At 43.7% G+C, this 18,109-nt stretch overlaps 1 protein-coding gene and 1 long non-coding RNA gene across 3 annotated transcripts in view; one reads left to right on the top strand and one right to left on the bottom strand.

The window, feature by feature from the left end:
- FMNL2 (formin like 2) overlaps positions 1-18,109 on the bottom strand; it is a 298,236-nt gene that overhangs the window by 77,888 nt on the left and 202,239 nt on the right. For both annotated transcript variants that reach the window (XM_085873828.1, XM_085873827.1), the window contains exons 11-15: positions 17,458-17,568; positions 8,420-8,569; positions 8,094-8,195; positions 7,490-7,841; positions 5,920-6,045 (exon numbers count right to left, since the gene is read on the bottom strand). In XM_085873828.1, the coding sequence (XP_085729954.1) occupies positions 5,920-6,045; positions 7,490-7,841; positions 8,094-8,195; positions 8,420-8,569; positions 17,458-17,568 (841 nt within the window). The remainder of the gene's footprint in view (positions 1-5,919; positions 6,046-7,489; positions 7,842-8,093; positions 8,196-8,419; positions 8,570-17,457; positions 17,569-18,109) is intronic.
- Positions 1-18,109, top strand: part of LOC147030118 (uncharacterized) — a 159,290-nt gene that overhangs the window by 101,388 nt on the left and 39,793 nt on the right. The window lies entirely within an intron of this gene.

Genomic DNA, 18,109 nt, shown 5'->3' with positions numbered 1-18,109 from the left:
GAAAGTCCAAGTGACATTTAATACTGTTCTTCATGCATCGATTTGAAGATTTTTTAAAAAAGACTTTATGAATGGCCTCAATCAAGCTAATCGGTTGACTCTTCGATCCATACAGCTCGACATATGTCACAACGAGTCAGTAGGGGGGCACAACAATCGTGAAAGAAAATTGATGCGATGACAAAACGCCACATTTCAAAGTAAATTAATTACATTTCAATTGAACACATACACAAGGAACCACTAAGCAAGCAGTAATACTGTACTCCCACATGGGGAAACAAACTTAGTGACTTTTTAAAGAATATCGCTCCCCATACCCTCCCCCTCCAACTCCCCCTCCACAAACAACAAGAAGCAACTGTACAGCTTTCTACAAGAGAAAGCCAATGGCAGAACATGACATTTAAATGTCACGCAGATTGTGCTTGCTGTGCTCAAGTGAATCGACCTGGCAAGTCAGCACAGCGAGATCATGGATGTCATCATGTTTGCATCCATGTGCTAGCTTGAGCATTATGCCACCATTAAATTTAAGACTCCTTGTGCAAGAAAAACTAAATCTTGTGGAACTGATGCATACATTTGCTGATCACATTTTTCACAAGAAGTGATAAATATTTTAAACATGTCGAATCAAAATATAAAAGAAAAATATCTGTCATCACCATAGTCAATGCACTTTTCAATGCAACAGAACACAACATCACGTGAGCACACACCATGAGCTTGCTGGTGTTATAACCCTGTGCATGAAGCGAAAAGCGGAGTTAAAGCATTTGCTTTACTCTGTCTGCCTGTCTGGCAGTCAACAGGATTGAAAATCATTCCAAACAGGAAACTTACTGTTTTTAGGGAAGTCATAAAGGACTAAACAACAGGCATGAATAACTAATATAATGTGTTAGATAATGTGTCAGATAAGGTGATGTAAAACATGGTGCATCACGTCAGGTCAGGTATGGGAGCATGCGTCAAAGCAGCGCATCGCTGCCTCCACTTTCCATCAGTACCCCAGGGGCCTCTGTCTGGCCATCACCCAGGCAGATGCCTGGCCCATCCCCATCTCCTTGAGATGCTGATCAACCTGCAACCATGAGGAACGTGGTCGGCCCATTGGCCTCCTCCACTCACGAGGCTTCCTCGCTGAGAGAATCTGGTGAGCTGGATCAGCGTCAGGAAAACGAGCCACATGTCCACACAGCCGCAGCTGATGCTCACAGACTATGCAGGTTACAAATCTCATTTGAGTCTCTCAGCAACGACTCGTTGGACACAAATTCCGACCAGCGATAGCCAAGGATTCCCCGAAGAGAGGTGGTACCAAAGGAATGAAGTCTCTATCTGAAATCCCTGGCCAGAGTCCTAGTCTCACATCCATAGAGCAAGACTGGAAGCACCAAGGACCCGAAGACTCGGACTTTCGTCCTCCCGCACAGGTACAGACTGCACCACACCAAATGATCCAGTGAATCCATGACTCCCCAGGCCCGACCCAGACGTCTGTTGACCTGTGGCTCAAAGCTAGCAGAGACATGAATATCACTGCCAAGGGAAGCGAATCTCTCCGTGACCTCAACATCCTCACCACAAACAGGCACAGACAGAGTAGCAGCATCCAAGATGTCATTGAAAGACTGGATCTTAGTTTTGACCAAGGAAACCCGTAATCCCAGCAGCACTGACTCCTCATTCAGCACCTCGAGGGCCCTCAAAAGGATATCTGGAGTCTCTGCAAAGATGACTGCGTCATCTGAGAATTCAACATCAGAGATCTTGACATTCCCAAATGATGCACCACAGCTTGATCTCTCCGACATCCTCCCGAGAATCCAGTCCATACAAGTGCTGAAAAGTGTGGGGGGCAGTACACACCCCTGACGAACTCCAGTAACAACTGGAACTAAGTCAGAGATGGTATCAGCACATCTCACAGCACTCTCAGTACCAGAGTATAGTTGAAATCAGATTGATCATGTTTGGTGGCACCCCACGAAGACCAAGAGTCCTCCAGCGGGCATCCCGATTCACTGAATCAAACGCTTTACAGAGATCAACATAGGCTGCAATCAGCCCCTGCCGAAACTCTCGCCTGCGTTCGGCAAGGACCCGAAGAGCAAGGATAAGGTCAATCGCTGACCTCTTTGGTGTAAAGCCTGACTGCTCTGGGCACTGATGCTCAAGCAGATGGTGGCGAACCCGATCAAGAATTATCCGAGCAAAGACCTTGCCAGGCACTGAGAGCAGCGTCACCCCTCGGTAATTGTTGCAGTCTTGGCGATCATCCTTCCCTTTCCAGAGAGGGACAAGGCCCCTCCTCCAGTCAGTTGGGATGATGCCTGTGTTCCAGTCAGAGCACAGAACTGCATGCAATGACACGAGTGCAGCATTTCCCCAACCTTGAGAAGTTCAGCATGGATGCCATAGATCCCTGGAGCTTGACCCCATTTCAACTGGTTCACCACAGGCTGTGTTTCCACAAACGAAGGTGGATCACAGTTGATTCAAGGGTCAGCAATAGGGATTGTAACACCCCTGACGTCCAACTCGACAGCTGATAGATCAGCCTGGTACAACCGCTCAAAGTAAGCGGGCCTTCACTTCGGACTCCTCTGTCAAGAGCCTACCACTCTCTGCTCTAACTGCAGTACACCGAGGGATGGGTTCGGACGAACGCAATGCGCGAATTCCCCTGTAAGCATGACGAGAATTACTTGACTACAGGTGATGCTCTACCCCTCACAGATTCCTCGCACATTGGCCTCCTTGTCCACCCTAAGAGCACATACAGTTTTACACCTCAGCTCCCTGAACAGCTCAACTCTGCCATTCAGCCTGGCCCTGGGACTCTGGGCAATGGTATCCAGTGGCCCTTGAGAGACAAAATTCTTCTTCGCCCTCCGGTGAGCTCCAAGACATCAACCGGCAACATCAAGGACGGTGGTCTTGAAGGCACTCCAAACTCTTCATGATCCCCCAAAGCACCCAGACCCCCCAAATCTCCACTCAGCCTGTTTACAAACTCCTCAGCTACCCTTTCATCCTTGAGCTTGCCAACATCCAGCCTCGGCTGGGATGGTACTATTCTCCTGGATTTAAGGTGCAACTTAAGAGTTGTTACAACAAGCCGGTGGTCAGCATTGAGGAACTGAGCACTCCATTGGACCCTGCAGTTCTGGATCATCCTCCATTGACCATCAACGAGAACATGGTCAATCTCCTTTGCCACATCACCAGCGTTGGAATACCAAGTCCAGCGATGAGCTTGTGGGCGCTGAAACCATGAACCAGCCACCCTAAGTCCATGACTTCTTGCAAAGTCAAGGAACTTAATGCTATTCTGGTTCACAGTTCAAGACCCATGGGGACCAACACACGTCTCATAACCATCCCTATCAGTTCCAGTCGATGCATTGAAATCCCCCAAGACTGGAAGTGTATCTCGCCTGGGACACTGATCAACCACAGACTCGAGTGTGGCGTAGAATGCATCCTTCACGGTGAGATCACTCGCCTCAGTCAGAGCATATTCAGAGACCAGGGAAACAACACCCAAGGAGTGACAAATCCTTAGTCTCATAATACACTCGTTGACCGGTGTTACCTCAATTATCATTGGAGTCAGCTTATTGGACACAGCTACAGCAACTCCTTGGGCATGGTAACCATCAGAGCGACCAGACCAATAGCAGGTGTAAGTACCCGCCATGATCTCGCCACGCTTCAGAACCTCAGAGTCTCCGAACAATCCGGTCTCCGAACCTCAGAGAGTGCTGAAATACCGATGCCCAAACGCTTGAGCTCAGATGATAACAGAGACAGGTGATCATCCTCTCTTAGGGATAGCACATTCCAGGCACCCACCCGAAGGGACCGCCTCAGGTTAACCCAAGGAAACCGCCGTCTGGTAGACGACACCTCAGCACCACCCCGACACACTCTCCTGCAATCTGACCGGGGAATGTTATACCGTGGTTTCCTTCCTATCATCAAAGATTGTGGGTCCCAAAGGCTATGCCCTAATCCCGTCATCCAGTGAGCTGCTCTGCGAAGGGAAGCTGCACAGAAGGTATTCCCACGGAGTGGGTTTTCAGATTTTTTAATGCTTCTGGAATGTTTTGCGGATTGAAGGATTTTACGGTGGCCGGAGTGCAAATCCTGCCACCAACCTCCTCATCAGAAGTAATCCAAATGCAGGAGGACGTCCACAGACACAGTCACGCACTAGATATAGATGGCCGTTGGCTCACAAGGAGCTCCTCCGCCCTTTGACAGGTTTTCTTCTTCATCCTGCTGGGTGTCCATATCATACACCCTCCTCACTAAGAAAATTGGTGGGGGAGACGGTTTAGTCGCCGACAACCCGACCATGGAACAGGATATTACAGGTTTACATGGTACCTGTAGCAAGTCACAGATCTAGTCTGACCTGACCTGAGTTGTAAACGGTGCATCAATGGTGGTAAACCTTGTACACTGTAGAACACAAGTTGCCTGGTTGGCACTTCCAAAAACCTTCAGTTTCGCAGTAATTGGATAATGTTACACCATTTCAACCAATTACATTTGCCGCTCTTGGTCTCAGCGTTGGGAAATATCGAGAGTCGGACAAAATTACAACTCGTAGTAAATATAGATCGTGCTCAGAAATGCAAAGCAAGAGTTAAAAAGACCCTTCTCATGTCCTTTTTCTCAAGATTGCATGGGGCATGGTGTTCTACAAAATTTCTCGTTATCATTGTTAGTCTGTCTGCATGCACAGAGGGGGATGAGGTTTTGCAATCGTGTGTGTGTGTGTGTGTGTGTGTGTGTGTGTGTGTGTGTGTGTGTGTGCACGCGCGCGCGCAAGGCACATTTGTTTTTTTTTAACCATTTGAGCTTTTATAATCAAATTTTCAACAAACCTTTATTTTGAGAATGAGAACACTGATTAATAAAATTTACATTTTTTTTGTTATCTCTTGTTTTCATCAAGTTTAGTTTGGTTTTTGGACACAGATGGGCTTTGCCTTTTAAGATGCTTTTTAATTGTATTTTTTTTTCTATTATTATTATTTTATTTCTGCATAAGCTCTTCCTAAAATTTTAACTTTAGAGCAAACAGATTGACTTCATGCAACTTTTAATGTACATAAGAGATGATTCAAAAAGTTTCCAGACCAACCACATTATGAAGAATATAGTCTTGCTAGTGAACATGAGTGTGGATCTGTACCGGCAGACAAGTAGATATAACCAAGGGCAATGGATAGAACCAACAGAACATTGATTAAACTATGCTAAGCTCTGTGGGGAGCAAGGAGAAGCGGACTTTAAGGGTGTTAACCCTTTGTTGGAACAACCCCCCCCTCCCCCCCCCCAAAAAAGCAACTTTGCTGTTGAACATTCGTTATTGAATGACAGTTGCCCCCTTTTCAAGTACTCCCCTCCAAAACTGATCCACACATGTCAACATTCCTTTAATTTCGAGAAGAATCTTTACCATCCCTTTTTCTGAACCCTTCACCAAATAAGTGTGATTTGTTAAATAAATATTATCATATAATGTTTAAATATACGTATGTATATCTTCAACACAACTCTTCAGTGTACTTTTCGGTCATCAAAATGGGTGTTTGGGGAGTGTGGTTCGATACTAAGTCACGAGTAAGTATTATTAGTAAGCTTTGGTGAAATACTAGAAAATCAGTAAGCAGTTAAAAAGAAGCAGCAATATACACCATCTTTTAGCAGAGCTCATTTGGAGATCATCAATATCTTATTTTCTGATAACCCAATTTTAAACTGGAGAAACATAATGTAGTCGCTTTATTTGATAAATGGGTTAGCATATCGATAAAATTATCATTTCTCTTCACAGAACTAAAACACTATGACTCTCATAATGCATTACACTTCAAAGCGTTTCATGTTTTTTACCTCCAAGTGCTGACGGGTTGATAAAGGAACCCAGTGGAGGAGGAGGAGGAGGCGGGGAGGGAGGAGGTCTACCAGTAGGCAAGGGTGGAGGAGGTGGTGGTGATGATGGAGCAGGACCATTGGGGACTGTGGATAAAAAAAAGCAAAAAAACCCAAAACAATATGTATATGTAAATATATAAGAGATATTGGTGAGCTTCATACATGGTGTGTGTCGATCAAGAGCAATTCAACGGTAATCAAATAAAACACCACAATGCCATAAATTCCTAAACAATATTACATGAGTATTTATTGCAGCTAACAAAGTAGCTATTGTGGTATTCCAAAAGGCCAAACAAAGTATTTCTTCAAATTAACATACGTAAGTATGATTGCAGGTACAAGTAAATTGAAAATTAATTTGAAAAGTTTTAAAGGAGAAAAATTTAAACAGCATAATATTTTTGAGCAATATCAACATTTAACAACCTCACATTAATATACACAATGGTGCACAATTGAGCACTTCATTGTTTTTTACTCGTTTGGAATTCATATATATATATATATATATATATATATATATATATATATATATATATATATATATATATATATATATATCTCACACTCTCACACACACACACACACACACACACACACACACACACACACACACACACACACACACACACACACACACACACACACACACACACACACACATACACACACACACACACACACACACACGTATTTTCAGTCCACTGTCGGATGAAGTCCTTCAAACTCACATTCGGGGAATTTGGCGCGTTCGCCAAGCTTGCCAGTATGAGGGCAGGAATTTGGAATTTGTTCAGTGTTCCCGCGATAATCACAATGAACTCTTCCTTCATGAATGTTCATTCATTGTACGGGCTCATGCAGTAAAGAAGACCGCTTATCAAAGCATTTAACATCTTTAACTGCCGAACAAATACACCGATTAAAGTGGGTCACATGGTGGATAAGGTATTATGCCACACCTCTCACATGGATCATGCTGTGAAATTTGTACACTATTTAGATTGCTGTTTGGGCATTTCTACAAATTTATTGTACAACTGCTCTGAATCTGTTTTATACAGTGGTCGAGTTGTTGAGAGGGACGTTCTTTGAAACAAATTTCAATAAACGATAGTTTATCAAAGTGATAATGAGTAAATCAAAGTAATACGTAATCTATCAAACACTCAAACAAAACCTGCGCAAAAGGCGATCCTTCTGCAGATTATTCCAGGTTTACATACACTCAAAGAAACGCTCATGAAAAAGCTAACACCAGAAGATTGAAGGTTAACATGTTGAAGGAAATAATAAAATAATAAAATTTAAAAAAGACCTATAAGGCACAGACAGACAAGTTTAGTGAGAAGCGTCGGGGTCCAAAATACTTTTCTCATTGCCCGAAACTTCGAAGACAAGAACTTGGTTGAAATGGTGAAGATTTTATCAGGAATATGATTCAAAACAAGATTGGCAAAATAAAAGAATGTTTGACAAACAGGAAAGACAAAGAATGAGGACTTCTTTTGAAAGTAGATCAAACCTGTGCCATTGAGGAGCGGCAGAGGGGGAGGAGGCGGTGGTGGTGGTGGAAGCTCAGCAGATTCAATTCCAGACACGACTCCAGCAACGCTGGCAGCTGCCGCTAACCCATTCTCATAAGGTGCAACACGTATGCTTGGCCCCAAACTGCCTGATTCCACTGATCCTAATGGGGGCAGCACTGGCAAAATCATGATGTCACCATCCGCCCGGCGGTGAATACGTATCGTCCCTTGTCTTTCTAACTCCTCAATCTTTTTCTCCATATCTGACTGGCGGAGCATTGCATCCTCCTTCTCTTTTATCATTTGCCGCAGTGTGTTCACTTGCGTGTTGGCATCGCGGTAGATTATCTGGTGGGGTGGGAAATGTCAAGATAAGAAGTCAATTACCTGGCTGAGCTCTTGATGAGAGGAGAATAATGTTATATTCACTGGCAAAAAGAGAAACAAGAAAATGTCCTTCAACTACCAGACATTCCCAAAATTCTGCACCTTTCAATGTTAATGAAATATACATTTGTCGAGTTCCAACTTGTCAACTTGAAATTTCAGGTACTTCATTCAGATTCAATCAAAAGTGATGACAATGGAAAGGTAGCAAACCTTAATGGACTCCAGCTCCTTGTTTGCCTGCATGAGCTGCTTCTCCAATTCCACAATCTTTACCATGGCTTCGTTTTCACTGTCAATCAACTTCTCAGTAAGCTGCTCCATAAGGACATGGTGTGCAATGATGTGCACAGCAGTAGTGTGTTAGAAAACATTATGGACTGCTATGAATGCAAATGCACCACTTTATCTAAGGTATAATGCAGTTGGGCGGCCGCTTAAAAGAAAACGGGAAACACAGCAAGGGTTATTGCACAACGATAATGAAATACCATTCCGAGTAGCATATTGTTCAGAAATTACACTTCATTCCTACTCACGTGTGAAATATGCTCCTCAAGCTCCTCCACACGCTCGAGCGCAGCATTTTTGGTCTCCGCATCTTCCAGCAGAGCACCGACATCAAACACATTGTCAAGGTATGCTTGGATTTGCACCTGCAGTTTGTCGCTCTCTGTGTACTTCAGCTTCTATAATGGTCCAACATCACACAGTCAGTCTACAGCTTGGCACAGACAAGTGACAGGTCGGAAGGTGAATCATTCAACTGAAGGTTACAGCTGCTCAACGTGCAGTCTACTCACTGCCTAAGTGATAAAGTAACCGGTCGAAACGACCATTAACCATGATATGAAAACAACAGACAGTAATGTCAACAAACGTTGCTCATGATTTGGTGCAATCAGTGGATTAAAAAAAAAATTAGCGAAGAGTATAATTGGTTTATTTTCCCCAGGAGAAATGTTTCAGCTGTGATGTGTAAAATTTGGATTTTGTCCAGCGATAATACGTAGGCAAGCACATACCACTGACAGAGTGTGGTGGCTGTCTTGTTGGCATGGATCAACAACAAAAATGTCATTAAAAAACCCCAAAAGAACAGCCATTGCCTGTATTTGGTCAATTCAACAATTATTCCATGAAAATGACCCAAGTTACTGAAGTGTTTGCAACGAAAGAGCACAATATATGATATCAGGTAGAATAGCTCTCGTAATGCTGAGCATGTTGCTCTGTAACTACTGGTATTACCAATATGCCACCAGAAGAAACCAAACGGACTATATCTGTCACAACTAGAAGGGTACTTGGTAGAGTGCACACCTCCGCCATGTAATGGCCTGATCCACGAGAACATATCAGGCCCTATACCTTTTTGAAATATCATGCTATACAGTACCATATCGTTTTTGGCCCGATCTCTCAATGGTGAAGAATTATTTTCAAAATTATCAGATCTGGATTCGGATTTGGATCTTCACCAAAATTGAAATAATTATTCCTCATCACACACCCAACATGTTCACCAAGTTTCATCCAAATACATCAACACCTTTTTGAGATATCGTGCTATATATCGTTTTTGGCCTGATCTCTCAATGGTGAAGAATCACTTAAAAAAAAGAAAGGGAACAGAAAAAGGACAAGTCAGTATCAAAACTGAATGCTTGTTGCTAAAATATAATACAAATCACTTTCATTAAAAAAATTTAAAAAAATTAAAAAAAATTTAAGCAAAATGCTTTTCCTGTGAAGAACCAGTTCTCATTGATTGGGCAAGAGAGTGGAAGTGACGTCACAGAAGAAAGCTGTAATTGTTTGTGTTTTTTTTCCTGTACAGAGGCATGCTCATGGAAGAGCTACAACACTGACCGGATCAGGCCGCAACAGGACAAAAGGAACAGTACAGATAGGGTGGGGAAACACTAACAGCAGGGTTGAATGACAAAACAGAGGGAGACTTGGACAAAACAATGGGTGTGAGGAGGAATGAGGGGTAGGGGAGGATGCATGAAGGTCGACAAGATGGATGCAGAAGCTTATGTGAGTGAAGAGGGACATGGCCGTGAGACAAATCGTATAAAACATGAAATTAATCAGTCAACTCTTGCTCAGCTCTAAAAGAAGCACAAGGAAACACAGTGTGAAGCAACAAAAGGGATAAGGACAAAATAGGCTTCAACAAGTTCATCTAGTTTAATTGGAGCACCTGTGCCTCACAGACAGAGCAGCATAATCACACCATATGAAGTGTGCCCATGAAGACCATGCTGGTGTGACTATGAGCGACCATACTGCCCAGTCTCCATGGCCAAAGGAATTGAAATAAGCTATTTCTGACCAATGAAAAAGAGAATGGAAACCTGAAATTGGTTTTGGAGCACGCTGATTGGTCAGGAGTCCTCTGTTATTTTTCTTCCACAAGTCGAAGTTCGATCTGTATGGATCACACCAGCAGCAGTTCGTTTGGCAACACACTGGAGAATATTTCAGCCATGAATACATGAGGAGTACTGCCCAAAATATGCAGGTCCACATGATGTGGGGACGCATTTCCAGCCATGCATGGTGTGGGTAATGTTCACCATTTCTCTGGCACTGCAAAACTCAGGATTATATCAAAGTCTTGGAAGAATAGTGAAAGCCTATCTGGTATCACACAATAATGAACAAACACACACAAAAAAGATTTGTTTAACTGCAAAAAGAAATGCCAATTGATTCAAATGAGATCGAGATCAAGCATTTATGGAGAATTGTAATGGACAGGGATCTCCACATTGTACAGTATACCCATGATGAAGTCCTGCACCAAAGTCACTTCATGTCCTTGGAGTCAGATTCGCACCTTATTTTTTTTTTCCTACTTTCTGGATTTTCAGCAAATCCCATTGCCGTAGACTGCAGCTGGATGGAATACGCATGAAGAAACAAGCTATTCTGTGTCCCTTGAATTTATAGACAGTTTTCAAAAGTTAAAGTGCCAGTGTTCAATTGCCTGGTCAAAGATGTTTTTAGAAGCATGAGTGCAAGCAACATCTCATACTGGAGGTACTCATTTCTTCAATGACCAGGCCTGGAGTAGTATTTTGAACTTCAGCAGAGAGGAAGGGGTGGAGGGGGATGATCAAGAAACGAAATGTCTGATCCTGATATTTAACTTTCTAATGAGAGGCCAATCCTGTAGGCACAGAAAGGCTCAAGCGTATTGTTTTGCGAAAGGTCATGAGAGTGTTGGCTTTATTGTTGAGTAAAAAGAAGATTGGTTGGCTCAGTGCATGGAATGGCTAACAAGGTGAGAAAAAATTTCGCGAATAAACCTTTACTTGGGCTCAGAGGGAAGAAGATGATCCCGGTATTGCACTTGGTAAATTTGAAGTACACATCCACTCAAGGAAGTATAAATGCATTGTTCATCACAGACTGAAACAAAGACAACAGAGTTGTGATGAGTTGTTGGACAATTTGTGAAAGATGTGTAACTCGATATGAACTGTCACTGAAACAGTTCTGTGTCGTTTGTGAGAAGGACACTGGTGTCACGTCTGTGGTATAGAAGCAAGTGAAACTTAGCTGAAATTAACATTAAAGCTGAGTGCCCCTGATAAGGAATAAACTCATAGCTGGTCTGAGCAGATGAAGGAAGAGCCGTTATGTGGAAAGGATACCAGGTACGCATTGAATTGTGGAAATGCTGTGCTACATGGTCCACATGCCCCGACTGTAACAAAGACAACCACTGATTGGCGGTGTGTCAGAGTCCCATGGAAATGCACTCAGTCAAATTGGAGAGTGAGTAAAAGGATGAATTCCCAAACATGCATGCAGTGCAAGCTGTCAATGTACCAACAGATGACAAGTGGACACAGGTCATATGCCTGATAGGGCACTAAGATGTCATATTAAGAATCGACACCAGTACCATGTGTAACACCCTCACACTCTCATATTGTCAGTAAATATCTCACTTTGAAGGTTTGAAGGTCCACAAATGTACTCTGGACATACTTGAACCACAAGTTATAACCAACTGCAGTTGTTGACATGTCTATTTAGTGCACCTTCAAAGTGACTTAGAGGATGAGAATTTGCTCCCGAGAAGTTTGGCAGAAACACTTTGACTGACTGTGTGGCTGGATGTTATTAGCAGTACACCAAACTCCGTCGTGGGAAATTATGTCCTGGCTGGACTTGATTACCAAAGCGTGTTCAAACCGCAAGCACACTTCCCGGCATGTATTAAATTTAACTTGAGTAAGGATAAAAAGGAGATGTGCATGCTGCTAATTGTTAACCAGCATCAATGATATTAAAAATCATCAATATATTTCGTGAAATGGTCGACGATGGCTGGACCATCATGTCATGGTAGAACAACCAACAGAGTGGGTCAACTCTATAGTGGTTACTGTATGTAAAGAACAGTTATGTATCCACATTGATCTGAGTGACCTAAAGAAGATGATCAAGCGTGAGCATTATCTAATGTGAATGATTGAGGAAGTGGCTCAAATGTGAACAATCCATCCAATTAGTAAGTTCACTGCCATGACATTGCATGTGGTCCATGCTTGGGAGCACCGGTGGTGAGCATTTATGTCTACGTTGTCACTGATGATTCACCAAAAAGTGATGAAACTGGTATGGCGGTTGAGTGGGGGTCGGGGGGGGGGGCGGAGCATTGTGATTTTCATGTATGTATTACTTTTGAATGTCTGCAGTTTTTGAGGATCCCAGGTAGGGTTGGAAACAGCAGAGGGCTGACTGTACCTTGCATAGCTTTCCTTGGTTGCTTTATGCAGCTTTCTTTGGCTAGAAGGGCGTGTGTGTGTGTGTGTGTGTGTGTGTGTGTGTGTGTGTGTGCGCGTGTGTGTGTGTGTGTGTGTGTGTGCGTGTGTGTGTGTGTGTGTGTGTGTGTGTGTGTGTGTGTGTGCATTTTATATATATTTGGATAAGATTTGGGCGGTTGGGATTACACATGAATCACAGTGAAGGAACAAAAGGGATAAGGACAAAAAAAGGCTTCAACAAGTTCATCTAGTTTTTTTATTTTTATTTTTGTATACCTTGGTCGAGGCTCGTATGAGAGCAAACACACAACTCACAGCAAGGAGGCATGAGACAAGAGGGGCGGGAGTGGAAGGGACAAAACAGTGGGGAACAGACACATTAGGTGAACTGTGGAAGGGAGAGGGATGGGGATGGGACGGGGAACATGGCGAAGAGAAGATGGACATTTCAGGGACTTTCAGGAAGGAAAGCAGGAGAAATGAAGGAAGTGGGCTTGGGTGGATTATCGGGGGTAGAAAAGATTGAGGATTTGGATGGGGGAAGATAAGAGGTGGTGGTGAACAGCTGTTTTGAAAGACTGGAGGGAAGAATGGGAAGGAATAGAGTGAGGAAGTTTATTCCAAAGGCGGGAAAAAAGAGGAATGAAAGAATGAAGATGAGCAGTGATTCGTGATTTTGGTAGTTTTACCAGAAGGGGGTTGTTGGCGGACCTTGAGCGCCCTGTGGAAATGTGGTGGGGACAAATCGCAGAGAGAGCAGGGGGGGCAAGGTTGGAGAGGAGTCAGTAGAAGACAGAAAGACCACCGACCAACCTGCGGTGATTGAGTGAGAGGCCCAAAGACTCAGCTTCATTGCGGGAGATGCCGATGATCTTAAATGCCCTGGTTTCGACAGCGTGAAGCCGAGAAAGGTGGGAGGCAGGAGCACCAGCCCAGAGGGGAGAGCAGTACTCCATCAGGCTACGGACAAAAGCTTTGTAAGTGGTCAGGAGCTCAAGAGGGCCGAGGAAGGACTTAGCACGACGGAGGATTCCCAGTCGGCGACTGGCTTTTGAGGCGAGGTTGGAAATGTGACTTTCCCAGGAAAGGTCATGGCAGATAGTGAGACCTAGAAGCTTGAAAGAAAAGACTTCTTCCAGAGGATTGTTGAGAAAGTGGATGGGGGGGTTTGTAAACGGTCCTTTCGAAGAGACATAGTGAGAGTGTGAGATTTGTCTGGATTGAAAGACATGTTCCACGTGTTGGACCAGTTTGTGATTTTATCCAGATCTGCAGTGAGTGAAGAAGCTGCTGCTTGCCGGTCTGAGGGATGACAGATGGTACGGCAGAGGGTGGAGTCGTCGGCAAAGAGAAATAGAGAATTTTCCAGAGAGTCCGAGAGATCATTGATGAAAACCAGAAAAAGAACAGGGCCCAGAACGCTACCTTGAGGAACTCCAGCCTGCACAGGAAGAGGGGATGAAAGAACTCCATTTAGGGCCACACGTTGACTGCGACAGGAGAGGAAGTCTGCGAGCCATGAGTGGAGATGGCCTTGAATACCATGGGAAGAGAGTTTGGTGAGTAGGGCAGGGTGCCAGACTGTGTCAAAAGCACGTGATATGTCCAGGGATACGGCTCGGATTTCCTGTCTGGCATTGAGGACCTCCATCCATTGATGGGAGAGCAGAAGCAGCATATCCAGGGTAGAGTGACCTGGTCTGAAACCAAATTGATGATTGGAAATCAAGCCATTGGAGAAGAGGAAGGATTTCATATCTGAGGCGATGATGGATTCCATCACCTTGCTGATGATTGGGAGAAGGCTGATTGGTCTGTAGTTATAGGGATCTGTTTTTGCACCTTTTTTATGCAGGGCAGTGATGTTAGCAGATTTCCAAGCAGATGGCAGATGACCCTGGGCAAATGAGAGGGTGAATAGAACAGAGAGAGGGTGAGCAAGATCAGAGGAGCAGGTTTTTAGGACACGTGGGCTGATGCCGTCTGAACTGGTTGCAGAATCTGAGTCGAGGTTTGACATCAAGCTGTGAACCTTGTCAGCAGAAAAGGACACAGAGTCCAGGGACAGTTGGGTGCGACTCGGTAAAGTGGGTAGAGATAGTGATGGGTTTAGGACACAAGATTTAGCTGCAAACACCGAGTTTAGACATTCAGCTTTATCACGTGTGGAATCAGCAGTGCGGCCATTTGAGGTAAGGGAGGGGATGGAGGGGGAACATACACCAGAAACAGATTTGATTAAACGCCACCAGGATTTTGAGGAGGGAGAGAGGTTTGAGAGTTCAGACTTGAGATGAGAAAGATGTTGTTTTCTGGCTCTCCTGAGGGTAGATACACACTTGTTCCGAGCTTTGTGGAAAGAACTGAGATTGCCCTCAGTTGGGTTTGCTTTCCATGAGGCAAAGGCAAGTTGTTTCAGGACAACTGCCTCGCCACAAGCTTCAGTAAACCAAGGGCGGGAGGAAGGGTAAGACAACTGAACACGAGAGGGGATAAATCTGTGCATGAGGGAGAGCAAGTTTCTTTGAAAGAATTCCCAGGATGAGTTGATGTTTGAGAAAGTAGTGATAGGAGACCAGTCTGTCAGTTTCATGGCTGCTCGGAGACCCTGCCAGTCGGCTTGAGTGAAATGCCAGACTCGACGGCGGTGAGGTGGTTCTCTGATAACAGCCAGAGAGATGTCCACTTTGACAAGGACGTGGTCAGAAGAACCAATTGGAGCGAAGGAAGAGCAGCAGATATTGTCAGGGAAATTTGTCAAAATCAGATCCAGAAGAGATGGAGTACCATTGGTTGAGATCCGGGTCGGGAAGTTGACCGATTGAGTCAGTCCCAATGAGTCGCAGAAAGCTTTTGCTGAGGTGCCATGGCAGGTGAGAGAGGTACCCACACCGAGCCAACTGGCGTGATGACAATTGAAGTCACCACATAAGAGGAAGAGAGAGTTTGGATGAGAAGATAGAAGATGGTCCATGTTTTCGGATAGTGAGGTGTAGATGGAGTCATCACTGTTCGGTGGACGGTACAGTACACATATAAACATGAGGTGGGAGTGGAGGGGAAGCCGAAGCCAGAGGTATTCCTGGGGGTGTGGGGGAGTGAGAGCAGTGCATGGAGAGTGAGGAATAGAGTCTTTGATGAAGAGAGCAACACCTCCACCAGGACGAGGCTCAGGTCTGTCATACCGTAAGAGGGAGTAGCCAGGGAGAGATACTTGGGAGTCAGACACGTCTTGGGAGAGGAAAGTTTCTGTTAGGCAGATAATGTCTGGTTTGTCAGTGGCAACCTGTATGGAAAGATCTGAAAGGTTTGAGCGAAGGCCCTGGATATTTGAGGTCCACAGCTGGTGGACCTGTGGATAGGTGGATAGGTGGATAGGTGAACCGCGATATAGCGGGGGTTACTGTATACAGTGTGCCTTCAAAAAGTAAGTAAATACTTTCGGACCCCAGCTTTTGCGGGGGATACTTTCCTGAAAAATGCATGAATGTCGGATCCTCAGATGTCAGGGCATTGTTTCAATGGGAAAAAGGAGGATAGGTTCCTGGCTTGATTCATCAGGGAAAATCAAAAATCCCATGAAAAACCATGAATATGCAGAACACATGGCCAGTAATGTAGAAGCAGGTCAGAAAACCACGGATATGTGAAGCACAGGGCCACAAATGTAGGAGGTCAGAAAAAACTGCGAATACGCCCGCGAAAACCACAAATACGCGGAAAAACCCACAAACATGTGAAAAAAAAAAACATGAATGTGGAAGCAGGTCACATTTTATAAACTGTGAATACGTGGGGTCCTTGAACAGCGGAACCACGAGTGTTGGGGTCTGAGTGTGTGTATATATGTATATATGTATATATAATATAATATATATATATATATATATATGTTTTTAAAATGAAGAAAGGCACTTCCAACCAGAAAGTAAACTAGATCTACTCTGCTAATTAAAGTAACAGCAAGAGCATACCCGGTCGCAGATGATGTTTTACTCGCTTCCCAGTGGTAGGCAGTTTGATATTTCGTAATATAGTGTGGGGGAAGGACCCCAATTCTCTTTATCTAAATGTGTATCATATATCACTACCTGGTATAAGCAGGTATTACAAGTCATAAATCATAAAAGTGGGGATTAAACCTGACGGGAAACACTGGTTAAATAATGAACATGGTACATTGGCAGTTTTACAACTTAAAGTTAAAAAAAATTCCTGAATCATTTGTCATATTTCTCAATGATTGTAAACTTTAAGGAATTTGTTTCAATATAAAGACAACACTGTACATGTCATGATGAATTTAGGAGGGTTTCAGGGATGGAGGAGAGTTGGACAAGTGTTTTCGGCAAAGAGTAGAAATTTATTCATTTTGTTTTTGTGGTAATAGTAAATCACTTGAAAATCATGGGATTGCTATGAATTTTGTTTGCATTCGTCTCTGTGAAAGCTTGGTATTTTCCCTTTGCATCATGTTGTCCCTTCTCTTGCTCATAACCAGGCTTGGGACCTGCGAGATAACTCAGGAGGAATATTCTCACTTTTGATTTGTTTAGTCTGGGTTTAAATCTCAGGGGATCGGCACACAAGTCTAGACGATTGTCATAGTGTGCAGACAGGGCAGTGGGGGAGAGGAAATGTTAAGACAACGTGCTCCACTGCAACTATGGCAATATCTCCAAGGGGGGTGCAGTGCCACACCACACTTCACACAAAAGAGAAAACAAACATGTTGAGTGGTGATGTGATACATGAACTAAAATAATAAGAAAAAAACAACTCATTACCTCAAGATAGCTGTCGAGGGAAAGTTTGGTGAACTCGTATTGCAGGTGCACACGGAAATTCATATCATCCACTGAGTGCACGACAATATTAATAAACTGCATACACGCCACCTGGGGAAATGGAAGGTACTTGTTTGAAAGTGATATAATTCCACTGAACATATTTACATATGTGGGGAGGTGCTTCCAATTCCTACAATCTTGAGGCCTCATTAAATAAAAAATACCTCAATCTCCAAGATGTTACTTTCCTGGTAAGCGAAACAAATTACAGACAAATAAAAATCAAGTGTCGACATTCACATCCAACGGATAAAATGACGTTGTAACTCCACCTTCAACTGCAAAATATTTTAAACTCTATGATGAGCTGATGAGTTCACAGTAGGATTATGTTTAAATGATTCAAGCCATTTAGAATAATGTACTTTAAAATAAAGAGTCAAAGCCATATCCTCCACGAGGCCATAAATTATCAGTAGTGAAATGTTCTCATCGTATTTTCACTAATACAGTCCTACAAGCTTAAAGAAGGACTGGAACAATACAATTACTTTCATTGGCCATGTTCCATACGTCGCCAGATCAAAATATTCATCTTTCCTTAATGTTTAGAGAGGTCTCCACCATCACATAGTTGTTCAGTATCTGA

This window comes from Eptatretus burgeri, chromosome 3 (genome assembly GCF_056783735.1).
Source record: "Eptatretus burgeri isolate ZD-2024b chromosome 3, Ebu_testis_v1, whole genome shotgun sequence".
NCBI classification, from domain to species: domain Eukaryota; kingdom Metazoa; phylum Chordata; class Myxini; order Myxiniformes; family Myxinidae; genus Eptatretus; species Eptatretus burgeri.
The sequence above is the reverse complement of the archived record's forward strand: the minus strand, read 5'-3'. Positions and strand labels throughout refer to the sequence as shown.